This window comes from Eutrigla gurnardus, assembly GCF_963514095.1.
Source record: "Eutrigla gurnardus genome assembly, chromosome: 8".
In the NCBI taxonomy this organism is placed as follows: Eukaryota; Metazoa; Chordata; class Actinopteri; order Perciformes; family Triglidae; genus Eutrigla; species Eutrigla gurnardus.
In genome coordinates, this window is record NC_139922.1 from 15,084,419 (window position 1) to 15,104,399 (window position 19,981).

General features: G+C 40.1%; 1 protein-coding gene across 4 annotated transcripts in view; it reads left to right on the forward strand.

Moving 5' to 3' along the window:
* The window catches only part of clstn1 (calsyntenin 1), a 36,660-nt gene that overhangs the window by 1,943 nt on the left and 14,736 nt on the right, over positions 1 to 19,981 (forward strand). For 2 of the 4 annotated variants that reach the window (XM_084015765.1, XM_084015767.1), the window contains exons 2-5: positions 13,701 to 13,823; positions 15,930 to 15,959; positions 17,538 to 17,733; positions 18,144 to 18,352. In XM_084015765.1, coding sequence (XP_083871891.1) covers positions 13,701 to 13,823; positions 15,930 to 15,959; positions 17,538 to 17,733; positions 18,144 to 18,352 — 558 coding nt within the window. The remainder of the gene's footprint in view (positions 1 to 13,700; positions 13,824 to 15,929; positions 15,960 to 17,537; positions 17,734 to 18,143; positions 18,353 to 19,981) is intronic. The other 2 variants (XM_084015766.1, XM_084015768.1) reach the window with 1 other exon arrangement.

Genomic DNA, 19,981 nt, shown 5'->3' on the forward strand with positions numbered 1-19,981 from the left:
CACATATCTTCTGTGGCAGGCCTGCTGATGCCTCACCACGTTTAAGGCTTTTAACTCTGTCCACTGCTGTTTTAATGGGAGGGTTTTTTTTTCACCTAATCATGTATTTTGTCACAATTATCTCTTTTGCTGCTATGAGCAGCTGCTGGTCGTCTTCGTGTTCTCGGAGTCAAACATTAGGTTTGCTGAAAAACATGAGCTTCTTCTGCGCACTCGCAGCCAGACAAAGGAAAAGCTGGCTGCTGGGAAGTTTCTCGGCCCATTCATCATCAAATTAAGCAATTGCATTTGAACAAATTGGACGCCCTGCTTTGTGCGCTGCTGAGTTAACGCGTGTGTTCTCCAAGTCTGCACATTACAGGTTAGCTGCAAGTCTTCTCTCCCAGTCTTCCCTGCGTTCACTGAAGCCTACTATCGATTCATTGAAAATTACATGTCAGTTACCATTAGAGCAATGTATTGGGTCAATATTTCTCTAATTTGTAACAAATCCGAGATCTTCTTTGATCAAACCCTCATTAAATCTTCTGTCGCTTTTATTCTCACATAAGCATTCATAAGACATCCAGGAAAATCTCTTTAAGTTAAGTTATTTAAATTATTATGATCGTTACATCAACTAATGTATAATTTGCCAATCAATATTGCCAAAGTCTAAATGCTGGTTTACAGGCTTTCCTACCTGTACAAGTGACCATCAGCAGCTCCACTCACACAAATAGTATTGATATTGGCCTTCAAAAACGAATGTTGGTTGAATCTGGCTAATTGATCTCTCATCACATTTACAGCAGGTCTTTTGATTTAACGGCCCTATCAGTGACCTGGTTGACCCGACAATAATAAATATGCTCACATTTTCTATTTTGTTGACACTCGGATTCCCCATTGCAACCCTTTTAGCTCCCAACCATCTGCATGACATAAGACATCTTGCTATGTTATGGGAAGCAGAAAGTATGTGGTTGCACAAGCTGACAATGGCCACATTGTTTTCCACTCTCCCATGCAGCTCTTGTAACACTGTTCTGTGCCGCCATTCAGCGCCACTTTGCAGACGCGCAAGCTTTCTCCTCAGAAATAACATCATTAAATAACGGCAGCGTGATGGATACCGACAGAAAATCAGTTTCAGTCGTTTCACTTTGAACATGTCGGGGCTTTTGTCAGACGGTAGAACAAAACAAAAAGAAAATGTCAACTGTCGTCAGCAATGCTTCAATCAAGTGGTTTTGATTGATGGGACCTGTTTAATTTGATGCTTGGTGAGCTGCTCCACATTTTCCAGTGTGTCTTATCACATGCAAGGTTCATGGCTTAATTGCCATCAGCCACTGGACATGGATAAAAGGGACTTAAGAGAGTGCATACCTTTGCATATTCCACAAAATGTGCTATTTTAATTGGCTGATAGCAGCTACGAGTTTTGAATATCAGGGCTTTGCTGAAGGATGAATTTTGAAACATTTCCAGCAAAACAAACTAATTGCTACGGAGCTGTGGCCTTTTATTGTCTTAATCTTGTACAACCTTTTACACAAATGCCACAAAATTGCACGTCATCCAAATTTGATTGCAGCTTCATTATGTATTCAAGAATCAAGTCCGTGTCAAATAATGCCATCCCCGCAAGATATTGGCAGCCAATTACAGGATAACAAAAGGTCACAGAAAACGCTACAAGAAAGGTTTGAAATGGTGGAATCAGTTCAGGCAGATAGATTTCTCACAATGCTGGGTATATGGGTACACCCTGAAATCTGTTATTGCTATTAAAGTGGAGTAGTTTAAAAACCTTTACCAAACATTTTACCCAGTCTTTCTCTGAATAATAGTTTACTTGCCCTGTGCATAGGCCCTGTTCCTACTTGTTCACTCTTTAATTTGTCCAATATTTATTCAGATTTCTCAGAGGAACAAAGGGCTCTCAGGCCCAGACTTCAGGGGTTGGGATCTTGACTAAGCGCGTCACAATGTGGTCACTGTTCGAAGGGTCGCGACACAAGCCCCTCAAGAATGTGTATATGAGATAATCCCCCCCGAATTTGCTAAGTTGTTGAAGCATTTCGATTTGGTAATTTGCCACTTTAGTGTTGGAAAGATAGGCCACGAGAATACTGGACTCAATTTGGGTCGGTGGTGACTTTCCTGTCATTGGTGCGTTCACGGGCTGAATGGAGTCAGTGAACTGTTAAGAATGGGTCATTCAGTTGTGAATATTAAGTTGTGCCAGATGACTGGGGAAGTTGTGTCGGACACCGAGAGAAGAATTTACGTCCATGTGAGCCGGTAATCCTGATGCTGTACTTTGGGACTGCAAGTGCAGACCAAAAAGTAATATTCAGAAAAACAACATGGGAAAGTGTCGGAATATCCTGGATTTGAATTAATTTACCATCATATTTTATAAGAATAAGAACTACTTAGAAAGTCTGCACAATTAAGTTTTATCAATGCATCTGCAGTTTAGGGGGTGTTACCTTCCCACTTATGTCTCTGTAGCTTCCAGGAGAAAAAAGAAACTGGCCCTGCAGGGTTGTTCACACTTGGGTGTGTCCACATTAAGATTCAGGATCCATGGGAAAACGCATAACCAAAGAGCACATTACCTGCCGCAGGTCAGCTGCGCCCGACTGCTTGCCCAGAGCGCCGGCCGCCTCACACTCACATCTTCACTCTCACTGGCTCTTTTGTGCCAGTCGCACAGAGAGGTGATTGAGTTGCATTCAAGGCCCCGGGAGTCCCAACCCCCCCTCTTCAGAGGAGCACCACGGTCGTCGAGGGTGTGTTCGTTCAGTCGGGCGGTTGAGACCGCGTAAGGGCAAACAAATGTTGTTGCCTGGCAGAGAAACTGAGAGGCTTTCCTGTGTGAGCCGAGTGTTTGGGGAGTGCGGGCCCCTGAGGTCTGGGTTTCCTTTAAGGGTCCCTAAAACAGTCCCCAGTCTGTGATGGAGGTGGCTTGCGTCAACAAACTGAGAAGCTTGTGAGGCAAGACAAACAGAGAAGTGTGCCCACTGTTTCAGACCGTGAGCAGGTTGTCCATTGATTATTCCCTTTCCATGGAATTAAGAGTCACTCGCCAGCATAATTGAAGTCATTGCTTGACTCAGTTCTGCATGCACCAAATACCTTTTGACTATATGGCTGCAATTTCTCTTTGTCTCACTGTGTTTGATATTTCTTGTCTGACATCAAGTCCTGAAGCTGTCTTGTAAGCTGCCATGAATCAGTCCAATCAGTCCATAACTGCTTTTTTTTAATTTCCTTCTGTATTTTTGTTGTTGTCACTTTAACTTTTCCAAGGTCTTCTTTTTTGCCATCTCCATGGAAACGCAAGGTCTACCTATCACCTGAACACAGGCACTGCCCTGTCCTTTCTTCAATGCACTGCTGCAGCTAATGGAACAAATATTAAAAACACCCTGGCAACAGAGAGGCTTTATTTAGTCTCAAACAAAGAAAAGACGGCCGGCACACTCTGCTTGTAGACTGTGCTGTCAGTCTCCAGTGTCGTCTGTGATTGAAGGATTTTGCTATTAATCTCAAGTTATTCACATGTTTTTGGATAATCAAACATTTGCAGCAGAGAATTGACTGGTATTTTTAACCAACCAGCCTGACACTTGGCTGCAGCTTCACCATTACACAACATGCCCTCAGAGGTTCCCAGGCATTATCAGGCTTCGGCTGATAATTACAGACTGGTCATCTGCTGCAGTGATGCTGCTAAAATCTGGACAGCTGTGGTGTATTTCTCTGGCTCTCCCTGGGTGAACAGTAGCCTGTGTACAGTCTGGTATGATTGCATTGGGTTAAGTCCGTGGCAGTAGTGAGGGTTATACAGTAGCCGGACACGTGCAAAGCTTTTGGCAAGCGTTTTGTGAAGGCAGAATGATTTGAGGAGGAGGAGAGGCATCACATCAGTGTGTACACGCGGCCTGTTGAATCTCAGGATTAGCAGGAACTATTGTGGCCCTGACATTGTCGCAGGAAGTATTTCATCACGGTTAATAGGTCAAACTGTAAAGGTTAGGCTTCAGTAACAGAGCTAGGCAACCATAAAGGGGTTGTCTTTGTGTCCATGTGAATGGTCAGCGTGTTTCCCGGTTCTTTGGGGGGTCATTAAAGAAGTAAGTGATCGCATCACTCTTTTAAATATGTGCCTCCACAGAAAATATTTAAATCCTTAAAGTTTCCTTAGTTTTATGTTTTGGATTGTTGGTGTTGTTGATAAAGATTTAAGAAAAATCCACAAAAAAAACTGTGTTTCTGTCTATTGAGCTTTTACAATGTGAGACCATTTACTGTGGGTAAATCAGTTGCAGTGCTAGTCACAATGGGCAACAAATAGTTCTAATAAAGGAGACTTGATTGCATGCTCCTCATCTTGCATTGTCTGCTGCCTTAAATTTCAGCCATCAGTAGTGGGGATAGCTACTGGCTGCATTGTCTCACCATTAGTGTTGCAATTTAATTTCTGCCATAATGAATTAAAGTTTTGTACTTCACAGGCACCAACAATTTGCCCAAACAACAAAAACAAGAACATGCAGCAAGTCAAAAAGTCATCCTACTTATTGAGAAACCATTCTGTACCCTTTTTGTCTGTCGAGCTGTTCAGTAGATTTTGGCACGGCACAACTTGGCAAAACAGTGACACACAGCTCCCTCCCTCGGTTCATTCGGACATCTTAAAAGTGGATTGCCCGGTGTTGGCAGGACATTCTTTACTCATACCATTGTATTTGCTCCACACTTGACCTTGTCAGTGAATGAAGTAGACGCATCCCTTTATAGGATTAAGTGCCATTGGCTTCATTTGCTGCATAACAGGATTGCATACCAGGTACCGTGTTGCTGAATGCCGGGCTGTAAGTGGGTCCAGCGACTGACCATCTGTGCTCGTACAGTGCATGCTTTAAATGAGCTTCTGACTCATCATTAATTTCCTAAAGACTTCCTCTATTGGCTAGTTTTGGGATGAATTTGTTTAGTAGTGGATGCAGTATTTAAGTATATTAACTGTTGGATCTTTGAGATTGAAGCTTTTTTTTTTACTGCCATATTACTGCTCCGCGGTTTTAAGGCCCATCACCGGTATACCTAAATTATTGAAGATAAGCTAGAGAGAAATCAGCCTGCAGTGACCGACACAAGGCATCGTACGGCCAGAAAAACAGACAAATAAACTGCACAAAAAAACCCACCTCATCGGTGCAGGTAAAAACTAATCACGCAAGGGGGGTTGGCCGCGGTAGTACCCCAAACCGCAGGGTGGCGCTGTTATAACACCCCTGTGTGGAAAATTGTATACTGCTGTAGCCCGAGTTCATTCTATCATCAGCATGGGGTGACACTCTCAGGTTAATATTTATTATTTAAAAGAGGCAAACATCAGTCTATTATATGTGTTTATTTATCCTGACTCTCCATCTAATATTTATATGGAGGCCAAGTGTTTGTCTGTGGTAGAAATATGATTGTGGCTCACTCCTGAACATCACTACATATGCATGCATCAATATAAAATCTTTGTAGCCAACCCATTTTTCTTTAACTTTTGGACCTTTGTTGACCTCCAAATCCTCCTTTCCCCATCAGTCTGCACTCTAGCAGGACAACATGCATTCCATGAAATTAATGAGGTATTCCACTTAATATTTGTTCTCCAAGTTATGGATCAGTGATTTTTCAAAAGGAAGTGTCACATCATTGTCTTGACATTGTCAAGTCTGCCGTATTTTTTGTTTCATTTTTTATCCTAGTATAATTGACAGCAAGGCTCCAGACTGACTTTTTTTTTTTATCACTCCCCCAAAGTCGGTGTAAATGATGCTAAATGTTATCCTTTTACTTTGTTATTGTCATCTATAGTGGTGATTAGCATGAACTTAATAGTTTTACTTAATATATAAGTTACTTAGGAAGTTAAATGGATCATAATTCACAGCTTAATATCTATTTTATACTGCTATATACCTTCAAAATACTATTTATCCAACTTTCTTGCCAAAAACTAAATATTACAAGGTTAGATTTGAACACATTCATGATAGAGTTACAATTTACCTTCTTCCAATACTTGGATTTACAACTGAGTGTCAGATTATTATTAAGACAAGACATCACGTTAATTTACAGTGGATACAGCACACAAACACTTTTAGCTTCTCAAGCATCTTTAATGTTGATTATTTGTTAGAAGTCCTCTTGAATCATCTGCTTTTTTGTGAGTGAAGGACGGAGTGTGTGGGTTTTTTTAATTGGGCCAGTAGTGTGTATACAATGCATTAGAGTTATTGGTTTCCTAATTACGTTAAATTAATAAAATGGCATTCCACGGTGCTGCAGCAGTAGGCCCCTTCTCAGACCGCCTCAAACACTTCAACGCCCTTTTCCTAATCTCATTCCCTCTTATATCTAAAAGCTTCCCCTCATGAAATAAAAGATTCCCTTCCTAACAATGCAGAGAGTCTCTCCCTCACAATCATAGAAATCCTACCTCATAGGAAATATTTAATAAATCCCGCCGTTTCCAAGATGGACGTCTGTATTTGTGTCTTTGTTGCTCTGTGTCAAATGTTCACAGCATAACAAATGTTCTTCCCATCACTGGAGACTTGCAGGGCGATGAGGAAGCTTTTTTGTCAAAAGGGCCTGTTGGCAATCTCACACCATGTTTTGTGAGAATTTCAGGCTTTGAATAAAATCATGCTTTAGATTTAATTTCATGGGAGGTGTGTGTGAAAGGGGCTTTGATTTTAAGGGGGATTTGCAACGGTGGTGCACTTTGCTTTTGAATTTCTTCAAAGCCCTCCCGGATCTGCCTCCTTTGTCCTCGTACCTACACTGTGTCGCATTTTCTTTTGTTGCCCAATATCACAGATCACAATTTACAAGGGGCGTTACAATCTGTATAGCCTACACACCCTCTCGATTAAAGTGGTTTAGCTGTGACAGAACTGTCTGACTTCCAAAGTACGTCTAGTTTGACCTGTACCAGCATGCATTTGCTTGTTTACAATGGATGAAATGTATTTTCTCAAGTCAAACTCTTTTTCTAGGTCCTTGCTCATCAGTCGAGTTAGAGAGAGAGAGCCTATACAAATGGACATGGTGCTTTTTAGACGAAGGGAAATTGCATTTGAGAAATCAGCCAGGAAAGGCACAGGCAGACGGCCTTCTTGGCTAATTCATGTGTTGTCATTGCTCAGGATCAAGCTGAAATGTTTTGCATAGACCTGCAGGAGCTTTGAGAATGCAGGCCGATATTGTACCATTCAGTGCCGGTCTTGGTTCAGTGCACCTCTCCGCTGAAGGCCGTGAGCAACTCATGCAAATGTGAGGCCCACATGTCGCCGGCTAACAGTGACTGTGACTCTGGAAGCTAAAGCAGATTATTGTAGTAGTCTGGCCTGGAAGGTCACATGATGCTCAGCAAAGACGATTTATTGGCTTTGATCAATTCAAAATTACTGGCAACTGGCAAGAACCACTGTTTGTGTAGGACGAGATTTTAACCAAAAATACTATTCACAATAAATTCCGATTATATACATTCATGGGCACTTTTTAAAATGATTACTTTGGACCACCTGACTTTGGCCGGCAAAAGTCTCACTGCTATTTTAAGTTTCACTTTCAGTTGTGAATCAGTTCATTTCTTTTGAGTTTTTTGGTGTGAGATTTTGCTTGTAGCTGGCCATCACTTGGATTCTTGCGGGTCGAGTCATTCGTATGCTTACAATACTTGATACAATACAAGAAAGGTTGTTCTCCTGCATAATTATCATCTTCGACTTGAGTAACGATCACTGTGTGTCTCAGCCCCGCCCTTAGTGATACAGACAGAGGAGAGATGCTAAAATGAAGCATTGTGCCCCTTAATTACACTAAAATATAGTGGAGACTCTTGGCAACTTTTTTTTTTCATTTCATTCAGCTTAGGTGCGGTGACAAACGCTTATAATGTTAGGGAAAACACCGATTTTTATAAATTGCATCCAGATTTTGACAAATTCAACGAAATTTGTTTTACAGTTGATTCTATATTCATTGTCAAATTACCCGATTCTGTCCCTACTAAAACAAGCAAATACATTGAAGCCATGTTCTTTTAAATAACCAGATATTGTACCATAATGCAATTATTGAATGTTAGAGCACATTTGTTTATGAAGCCATCAGAACAAAATTTGAAGGTATGTCTACATCTATCTGAGAAATAATCTCTGGAAATAATTTGTTTGGTGGGAGACTAATTCACCGTGGTAACCACATCACACCAATCCTGTGAGAGTAGCTTGCAATTAATTTTCATGGATTGTGTAGGCTAATCACTGACTGAGAATAACACCAAATGATGTAAAGACACCCAACGCAATTTAATTTGCTTCGCTGAAATTGGATTTTAAATACTGACATTTAAAGTGGCCTAGAAACATCCTCATCATTTATTTATGCTTTTGTAGATTTTTGTGTTTAACAGCTTACAATGTGGAGCTCATGACATAATTGTTGCACAGATTGGGTTATTATACATAAGCCGTCTTTCGATTAGTTGATGAATGCGTGATGTTTTCTGCAGCATGACATGGCTGCGGATTTAATTTCTCTACACAAAACAAACTTTAATTAAGATTTAACTATAAACACTCAAAAAGGAATTGTATTGCCATTAATTCTGGATTATTCTGGGGTAGGCTGATGGGTCATTCCGTGTCATTTCATCAAATGCCTCCCACCTGACCATCTCAGAATGTCCTGAAAAAATTTGAGTACAAAGACGCACTTGTTAATAGGAGAAATCCAAAATATTACGTCTCTACTCTCAATAGTTTCCTCATGAAACGTCATTGAATGAAGGGTAGTTTAGACGGTTTTTGGCATCATACTCTGAAAAGCCATTTTTAAACGGCATTATCTGGAAAACTATCTCACCTGTGGCCTTCAAAATTTCTACAGTGTATATCTGTTACTAAACGCCTCCAGACATGAAATATCAGGGGTGTAGCTCAATAATAACCTAGTATGGTAGGTACTTAAAATGAGGCTTGTTGAAATAAAGTAGTACATTTGAAGAGTGGCTGAGCTCCCATTTTTGCAGATAAAAGACTTCTATCATTTCTGCCTCTATCTCTGGGGTTAGCTTAAACATTCTACAAAATATGGTCTCTCTTACATTATTAGTTTCACAGATATTAAGGCTCAAAAATGGAAGTTAACACATCTTTGCCCAACTTCAGAGTCATATTCCAAAAAACTGACAACACGTATCAGGTCCAAACTTACTTTTTTTGAAAGATCATATTCTTGTTAAAATCATATTAAAAAATCAGGAGGGTGTTTTGCCTCATTTTGTCGCAGTGATTTTTTAAAATCCTGATATTGGTGGGGGTTTTGTGGCTGGTTTTGGTACTGCATGTCCTAATAGCCTACCAGTAAACATCACAGGAGGGCAATTCAATTGTGCTTTTTACCATTTACCAAAGACTTACATGTGCCTAAATGCTACTGATAAATGTAGCCTTACGAAAACATTAAAATGTAGCGCAGTTGTAGTTACAGAGGCAATAAGTCCTTGAATGTGAGTTAAACGTGGGCCGTTTCTCAATACCCAGTACGCCAAGTTCGAACTCGTGAACTCCGGGAGTCTAGACTTGCGGAGTTCAGTTGGAAGAACGAACTCCCGGGGTACGGGAGGACGGGAGAACGGGAGGACGGTGTTTTTTCTGCATTTGGAACAGGAACGTACTTGATGACGTCATCGTTTTTGCCGGTTGACGGCGTTCAACTTCCGGTTATTTTCACTGGTTAAAATAAAATAAAAAACAACTCCGTTTCATTTGTATATTTTATTATATATTATATGAGGATATAATATGATGTTTTCTTTTTATACAAATATGAATATAACTTACAATTGTGCGTCTTCTCCTCCGCCATTGCTTTATTGAAATGCATTCTGGGATATGTAACTGCCCAAAGTCCACACAAGTCTCCTCCGATGCATCCTCGGTGAAATGGGCGGGGCAAGAACACATCCGGGGTATTTGACCGTACTTGGCCAGATGCGAACTTTGAATTGGAACAGTACTCGGTCCGACGCTGATGACGTTTCTCAAGTCCACAAGAACAGAAGTACAGAGAAGAACGCATATTGAGAAACGGCCATGGTGAAAGCAGCTTTTAATGTCTTAAACCATGAACATAAATAGCATAATATTGAAGACTGTACATTTTGTCATACTTTAAGTATATAAATACCACAACCAAATCAAATAATAATCTTTATTTGAGCATAAGATTTTACATTACAGTACAAAAGTCTCCAAAGTTTGATATTGAATAACAGTTTGTCTCTATGCTCACTATGAGGGATCACACATTTTTCATCTTTTAGATCCAATTCCTTCGTTACATTCATTAATTTGGCAGTCAGTTTAGAAATTGTCTAATGTACATCTCTGCTCTGTTGTGCTCATCTTTTTTGATGGCATACATGCGCCCAGTTTCTGTAGAGGGAACGTCAAATCTTGCAATTCTATGCTGCAGTGGGACATTGCACATCTTCTCTTCTTGGCCAGTAGAAACTCTTGGCAGGGCCATGTGGGTGCATGAACTGAACCAGTACATCTTCATCTGAAACATCTCTGATACTTCCTATCCACCATTTCTGATCATAACTAACATATTGTCTCATAGTGAGCACAGAGACAAACTGTTATTCAATATCAAACGTTGGAGACTTTTCTACTAATGTAAAATCTTTATGCTCAAATTAAGATTATTATTTGATTTAGTTGTGTAATTTATATACTTAAAGTATGACAAAATGTCTTCAATATTATGCTATATTTGTTCATAAGACATTAAAAGCTGCTTTCAGCATGTTTAACTCACATTCAAGGACTTATTGCCTCTGTAACTACAACTGCGCTACAATTTAATGTTTTCGTGAGGCTAAATTTATCAGTAGCATTTAGTCACATGTAAGTCTTTGGTAAATGGTAAATAACACATTTGAATTGCCCTGCTGTGATGTTTACTTGTAGGATAATAAGACATGCAGTACCAAAAACGGCCACAAAACCCCACCAATATCAGGATTTTAAAAAATCACTGCGACAAATTGAGGCAAAACACCCTCCCAATTTTTAAATATGATTTTAACAAGAATATGATCTTTCAAAAAAAGTAAGTTTGGACCTGATAAGTGTTGTCAGTTTTTTGGAATATGACTCTGAAGTTGGGCAAAGATGTGTTTACTTCCATTTTTGAGCCTTAATATCTGTGAAACTAATAATCTAAGAGAAACCATATTTTGTAGAATGTTTAAGCTAACACCAGAGATAGAGGCAGAAGTGATAGAAGTCTTTTATCTGCAAAAATGGGAGCTCAGCCACTCTTCAAATGTACTACTTTATTTCAAAAAGCCTAATTTTAAGTACCTACCATACTAGGTTATCATTGAGCTACACCCCTGATTTTCCATGTCTGGAGGCGTTTAGTAACAGATATACACTGTAAAAATTTTGAAGGCCACAGGTGAGATAGTTTTCCAGATATTGCTGTTTAAAAATGGCTTTTCAGAGCATGATGCCAAAAACCGTCTAAACTACCCTTCATTCAATGATGTTTCATGAGAAAACTATTGACAGTAGAGACGTAATATTTTGGATTTCTCCTATTAACAAGTGTGTCTTTGTACTTGAATTTTTTCAGAACATTCTGAGATGGTCAGGTGGGAAGATTTTCAGAAATTTGATGAAATGACACGGAATGACCCTGATGAGAAGTGATTAATAAAAGTTTAGGTGTTAAATGAGTATTAATTTTCAGTTGTTGGTTTTGGCTGGTTAGCCGGGTTAATCAAGATCAATGGACCACGATTTGTGTTGAACTGTATACCGTTAAACAGTTAAACTGAAGTTGCAGTTTTTTGAAAAGCAACAGAAATACATCCAAGTGCTCCTTTAAGTTCCTATTAAAATAGCATAAATTGTTTGGAAATGTGATTAGTTCATGAATGCTTGAATTATAACAAAATGGCAAACATGCCTTCTCTGCTCTGCAGTGCAAGCTTGTCCTGCAGTGGAATAATTAAGAGGAGAAAATGCGCACCCGGCGTTTAACTGATGTTCAAGTAATTTGCTGAAAGTCATATATATTTGTATTGGACTAATTCACACAGAATAATAATAATAGACTTAAGCCATCAGTCGCTGTTGCAGCTTAATATCTCAGAAACTTGGGCATTATAGTGAAAGCCTACTTTTAGTGTTTTATTTCCCACTGCCTGAGATCCTTAATGTGCGCTTTCATACTTCTGAAAAACAAGGGGAAAAAGAAAGCTCCTGTATGAATGATTAAATACATAATTTTAAATCCCAGGTGAATTATTGTAACCAGAACAGGTTCCTTCATGACCGTTCGGCTAAATGCCCATTGTGCTGTGGCTGAGGATTTCCTGCCGTTTATTGTTTATTGCAGTAGTTCATTATTACCATGGATTAGCTTGAATGCATGATATGGCCACATTGAATTTATCAGAGTGTTGACCTTCTGGATAAGGGCAGGTTTAGGTGACAGCATGTCTGAACCGAACAGACGATTTGAACAAGCTCCGGATTTACATTCTCTATTAACTTCAAATGAAAATATATTTCCTATTTTTCTTTGAGAAAATTATTTCAACATTTCCAAAGATTTATCTCAACCAGAGATCAAAGAGTAAAAAAGTGGAACGGCTTGTAAACGGGCATGAAACAAGTATGCAATAGTTGCAGTCTGCAGCCCTGATTCATATTGCCACAATATGATTTTATGCCTGAACTAACATTATCTTCCCAAAATACTGTCAAAGAGTGTTACAGTTAATGTAAGTCTCCCGGTGTTTCCATCCCCCCATAGCACGCTGTCGGCCAGAGTTAGCATCACCTTTGCAGATCAGTAGCACAGGAATGCTCTCGCTCTGGAGTGAGCACATATTGGCTGTAAGAGAGCTGCATCTCCCCTGTGTCAACGTCGTTTTCCAAGCCAGCCCAAATATGTCACTCACTGCAGCTTTTTTTGCAGCCGCTAGCTACTACCTCGCTCGTCCTCTCTGCAGCTGGGATGATTCCCAGGCCGATTAGCACGCAGAGCTGTAAACAGTCCAACTACTGTTCCACAAGCCGGCCTGAAAGTCATAGCCAGAGCCATTCTCATCCATGTGATGCCCCTGTCCAAAGTCATTAACTGATATGGATTATGGTTCTCTCTTTGTTTTTGGAACTTAGTGTACAAAGTGTTATCATTAACGCATCTTTAAAGGACAAATCAAAACATCTAATATTATAGTACATTGTATTTAGGATGGAGAATGACATGCGTGTGAAATTCATCACACACCGTTCCACTAGTTTGACTCACTGTTGCCCGTTTTGTGTTGCAGGTGATCCCTTCATTGTGCCCGGTGCTTCTGAAAGTAACTTTAAAAGAATCCAAAATCTCATTAAAAATTTACTCAAGCTGCTTTGGGAAGAAAGATAAAAGTCAAAGCAGCAATTTGAGAAAAGCCTGATGAAATCTGATTTCAAAGCACAGAAAAAAATACGTAAATTGCTAATTGTTGCCAGTGAGGGGGAAAACAATTATCAGGATGTAAATTATTTGTATCGCTATGTTTAATAGATGCATCCTCTCTCTGTTTCTCGCAGTCAATAAGCACAAACCATGGATCGAGACAACGTACCATGGGATTGTAACGGAAAACGATGACAAAGTGCTCCTGGACCCTCCTCTTATTGCACTGGACAAGGATGCTCCTCTACGCTATGCAGGTGAGAGAGGAGGTTTAATGATGCTGCTGCTTTTCATTTACTCCCTCAAATTCACTCATTCTAAATACATAAATAAAAAAGAAATACTAATTGCCCTGTCCCATTAAAGTGATGAAATTGTGTTACATGTCAAGGATGCAGAAACTCTGTTCATCTATGAGTAAGATCAATTTCATAGACATTGATGTGTTTAAAGTATTTTACCAGATTTCAAGTAGTAAAATCTAGTCTCATAATGCTTTCATTTAATTATTTCTGTGATTTTGGTTATTTCTGAGATAAATGTTCACTGTAGTGAATGAGAGAATAACTTTGCTCATTGTTGAACAATCATTTAATACACGCCTAGTAGTGGCCTGTCATACTGACATACAGCTGGCTACCGTATCCACGCTTTTGATATTCATATCAAAATAGATATTTTAGTGTGCTTTATGTACAAAGGCAGAGCTGGGATTTTAAATCACACCAGGTTTGACTCCAGACTAAAGCACTGGAAGTGATTTCCCACCATTTCACATAAGATGATCTGTGTGATCTTCTGTCTGAATTCCACTCATATTCTTGATGAATTAAAAAAAAAAAAAAAATCTCTTAGATTACGTATCTGATAGATGCCACATGTAATATTCTTCACAAAGTTATGTGAAATCTGATTGTTCTCCAGAGCTGACCGACCTGGCAGTCATCGTCTGGGCAGCTTCAGATAGAGGTCCATAACGTCTGCAGGGCATGGAGTTAAATAATATGCCCCTTCTCACTATGCTATCACTTCTTTAACCCGGGGGCTTTGTTTTTCGATGAGCAGGGTTTACGATGGAACAGGCGCCTGTCCCTGTAAACTGGCTCTCGGTCCCCTCTTGAGACTAGAGCTAGAAATCTGGCTTCACGTGGCAGCAGGGGTGACCGGCTCTGGTGTGCCAGCCTCCTGCTAGTTGGGCCATCTGTGCCAACGAACAAGGTTCACTGTGAAGCTGACCCACAGGCCAAAGAAGCCCAATCACCAATCAAGTCCGATTAGTGCGAATATGTGAATATTTAGGATGAACTAGGAGCTACTGTATGAATTTGTGTGTGTTAGAGAGATACTCTATGGGACGACGACAACTTAAAAATGAGCTCCATGTTCACGGATGACCGTGCAATAAAACACAAAGCAGGCAGCATTTATCTGTTATTTGACCCACGTAGGAACATTAGACTTCTTTGTTTCTGCAACCCAGTTTTAAATTAATGTTGAGATATTGGTATATTAGCCAATTAATATTCTGAGATTATAATTCACTGTGTGTTGTTAGTGCCAGCCGTTAAATTACCACTGCAGGTCAAGTCAAAACGTAACAATTGTGGTGATAGCTGAGCAGAGCCGAGAGTCCCGTGTGACCACTGACCAGTGAGAAGCTGAGGAATTCCTGAAGGCCCTGGTGGGAGCCGGTCATTAGAGCCGCGGTGACCACGGAGGCCCACAACTCCCACTGCATGACTGGCCCCGAATAGCAGTCCCTAATGTGAAATCCATTTCTAATTGTTTAGTAGGTGAAAACCAAATGACCAGGTCAGACCCACGGGAGGCCCTCGCAGAGCTTTGAAACAAACAGCCGAGCACAGAAGGACTCCATAAACGTCAGCATTTTATTTATTTCGACTACCAAGTTGCTCTTTATCATTTAGTATACATTTTAATTTGTTTCCAACGTGAACTAAGCAATGCGTCTACTAGTTAAAATATATGTGCAGTGTTTTGAGTTAGATGAACTCTCCAGAATCCCCTAAAAAATGCTGATATCAAAAAAAAAGGAAAAAGATTCTGTTGCTCGTAATTGGATGTTCTGTCACTTTTCATTAGTTGTTTCTTCTAAAAAGTCTTGCTGAGACATAATTAAAACTTCAAAGGCTTTGACAATACTGGCTCTTCATAAATGTTTTAATCCTTCATTTCTTTCAACTGGCAGAAGATGTTTTGCTTGTGAGAAAGTGAATATTTTCTGTTGGTGATTTTGTAATCTTATTGCAAAACTCTGTTTCCTTCCTGTCCTCTGTGTCTTCTCTAAGACATTAACTTTTCTTTTAACTGATCTGGGTTTATCTTCTCTCCCTTCCTTGTAGAGAGTTTTGAGGTGACCCTCACCGAAGAAGGTGATCTTGGGCTCTTTCTTCTGCCTTGTTCTTAGTTGTTACTATTAACCCACTAACGCAAAAAAAAAAAAAAAACAGCATCCACACTTTTACACGGAAACTCCCGCCATGCTCTGTAATCTCCACATTTGATTTTCTCTCGATTTTATGTTTTTTCTCACCCTCAATGTTTTTGGACTTCCGACAGCTGGATGAAAAGTGTGATGTGGGGCTGACTGTACTTAGAAATATCAGTGCATGAGACATCCATTGCAGTTTGCAGACCCTAACAGTTTTTCAGCTGTCACCAGGAAACAGAAAGCTGCTTTAAAACAGGAGTTTTCAGTCACTTTGCTGCCTTTTTTGTCTAGTCCAATTCTTTCAATTGAAAATATGGAAGGAAAAGCCGAGTTTTTAAACATTTAATTATAAAGTCAAATCTGAAAGGACACATTAGATAATTCATCAACCACTCCACCTCCATTGGAGCAGGAATTGACACTAATTTGTATATAAAGACGATAAAAGGTCTGAAAAAGTCTTTAAGGCATCATCCGTTGTCATGGTGCCTCTCTGTGGCAGTGATCGGATCTATACAGGTACAGTGACTCCTGTGGACTTTTCTGACATTAAAGTCGCCAACTGAAAGCTGCTGAGATTGTTAACTAATGCAAACTCTCTCTGCTAAAAGTTTCTGTCGTTGCATCTTTGCCTCAGTGGATCTCTTGAGTTAATTCTCCACCACTAATCTCTACCATTAGCATGGCTGCAGTTGTCATTTGATGTGGATGTCACGCAAGTTGATATTTCTAACCCCAGTTCTCATCCAGTGCGTTTTGTTTTGAATACTGTTATTGTAGCGGTTTATTTCTCTTCTATCATTTGACTTTATTTTGATTCATTTTGCAGTAGTTTTGGGTGAAATTACACAGGAAGACATTCTTTGATTAAGAAAAACATTTTCAGTGGTGTTGCCTGTTTTTTTTTTCTTTCACAGACTTTTGGGGGTTTTGATGGCTGGATTGGTGCTTATCACAATGCTATTACGTTTTTAAAAACTTTATTATGTTAATTATTGTTTCTATCATACGACGGGCTGTCTTTTTTATTCATTACAGAGATAAATGGTCTTCACTTCAAATACTGTTACCTGTGTACCTACTTTTTTGGGATTGGTTTCATGAATTTGATTTCTAATATCCTAAGTACCCCTGTGAAATGCCTGTCCATATCTTTTTGGTTTCTGCCTGCATGTCTGGATGCAATGTTTCAAGTGGCTTGGAAAAGACACTCCGTCTTCTATGATACTAAATGTCCCACATCCTCTACCAACCCTCCCAATCCTCTCCCTCCCCCCCTCAAATACTCACCCATATGACAGTGCTTTTGGGCTTCCTCCACAGACACCACCCACCCCAATCTACAACTCCCTGGCACCCAAAACCTGTGGCTGATATTTTTTTTTATTACATTTATTTATTTATTTTGCGTGAATTTATGGTTTCTTTGTTAATGATAACTTTTAATTTGGACAATAATATTTCACACTTGACGTCAGTTATTCTGAGCAAACTCTCTTTTGGCTCTTGACGTGTTCAGGTGAGATTTGCGGCTTCAGGATCCACGGGCAGAATGTCCCCTTCGAGGCAGTGGTCCTGGACAAGTCCACTGGCGAGGGGGTCATCCGGGCCAAGGACAAGCTGGACTGCGAGCTGCAGAAAGAGCACACCTTCACGATCCAAGCCTACGACTGCGGAGAGGGTCCTGATGGCGCCAACATGAAGAAATCCCACAAGTGAGTCAACCGATTCAGACGTTTCTGCATCTGATTGGAACCACGAGTTGCTCTCTGTCTTAGTTTGACTGTAGTTACAACAATCCGAGTGCAGTCAATTCTGCTACAAAAAAGGGATTTGCATTCATATAGGCACCTCACGGAAATAATTAAGATAATGATGATAATGAAATACAGACTTTTTTTCCCTTTTTTTTAACAATGAACTCCAAAGCTAGACTATAATTAAATCCTTCTGCCAATTGTGGGAATTGTCATGGCGGTGATGTCCAAAGTGACCCATATTATTAGTCAGTGTGAACATGAACGGACTTGGAAGACATTATCGTAATAATGTAATCATTCATTTTGAAGAATGTTTTTGAACATCCACAGCTGACAGTGTACTAACTCACGCGTGTCCCATTCAGGGCCACCGTCCACATCCAGGTGAACGACATCAACGAGTATTCACCGGTGTTCAAGGAGAAGTCCTACAAAGCCACCGTTATCGAGGGAAAGAAGTATGACAGCATCCTGAAGGTGGAGGCGGTGGACGCCGACTGCTCTTTCCAGTTCAGTCAAATCTGTAACTACGAGATTGTCACCCCTGATGTGCCCTTCACCGTCGACAAGGACGGTAAGAACCTACACCCAGCAGCATTGTGTTAGTGCACGTCGGGGAAAAGCGGCAGTGCGTGCCTAAGAGCCAGGGTTTTATTGACACGCCACATTGATTTGTGTAAACGAAAGACCGTCACTTAGAATTCAAGGCAGCTTTTTGCCTTTGCGAGATGACGATGGTCTCCTTGAAAAGTCGAGTTGGTCATCCGTGTCAGACTGTAGGTTTATTTATCTTTGAGTCTTGTAAAACAAAATTAAAGATCCCGTAAAAGAAGGCTGAGCCTGGATATCTGATGGTTGCTTTGATGAAAAAGAAACGCAAGCGGGTGATAATATGAGGAGAACAATCAGTGGGAAGATATAAAATAAGTATTAGAGTCCGACCGATAATATCGGCCCGCCGATATTATCGGTCGATATTAGGCATTTTCCAAACTATCAGTATGGGCATTTATAATGACCGATAAACGAATATTTTAAAAATAAAATAAAAACGGACGAAACACCCTTATAGAACTTAACAGAATTTGTCTCCAGTCTTGTTCGAAGTTATATTTATGAAGCTTACCAAGTCTTTTAATACTGGTAACTTTATGTTTGGTTGTTATTGTGTTTTTGTTCAAAGGACTTTAAGTTTTATTTATATCTTAAAGTGTAAGTTTGGCGGAAATTGAAAATAAAGCTATTTTCTGAATGAAAATATATCAACTAAGCCGTGGAGGAAGTAATTTTCGCTCATCACGCAGTTCAGAGCTAGCACGGGCGGAAGCTAGAGTCCAAAATCGCAAACAGTGGGTTAGCATGGGGCCAACAGCCACACGCTTTCAAAATCGCATTTTTAAACCACTAACATTGCTCAAAACAGCGCCAAACCTCGTCAGCAGCTTGCTCTGGGTGTCTACACATAAAACGAAGCACCAACAACTCAGTTCATGAACCCGAAGTTTATAACAGAAGACAGTTAAGAACACTCACCAATTCTACCCCTGCCAGCTCCTCGCGAAGGATAGTCCGTAAGTGTCGATTACCGAACGCAGCTCTCGTGTTCCCGTGTGAGATCTCGCGTGACATGTATGTGCTTCAGATAAGGCTGCTGTCTTGAACTGATTGGAAGTGTATACAAACTATCCCGACGTTTTTACCCACCGTTATTAACTTATATTTGGCCAAACTGCCACTAATTTAAAAGTATACTCGTTTTATTCTGGGCGAAATCTTCAGTGGTCTCCCTCGTTTTGCATTGCGTTCGGTAATCGACACTTACGGACTATCCTTCGCGAGGAGCTGGCAGGGGTAGAATTGGTGAGTGTTCTTAACTGTCTTCTGTTATAAACTTCGGGTTCATGAACTGAGTTGTTGGTGCTTCGTTTTATGTGTAGACACCCAGAGCAAGCTGCTGACGAGGTTTGGCGCTGTTTTGAGCAATGTTAGTGGTTTAAAAATGCGATTTTGAAAGCGTGTGGCTGTTGGCCCCATGCTAACCCACTGTTTGCGATTTTGGACTCTAGCTTCCGCCCGTGCTAGCTCTGAACTGCGTGATGAGCGAAAATTACTTCCTCCACGGCTTAGTTGATATATTTTCATTCAGAAAATAGCTTTATTTTCAATTTCCGCCAAACTTACACTTTAAGTTTGTATTTTATAC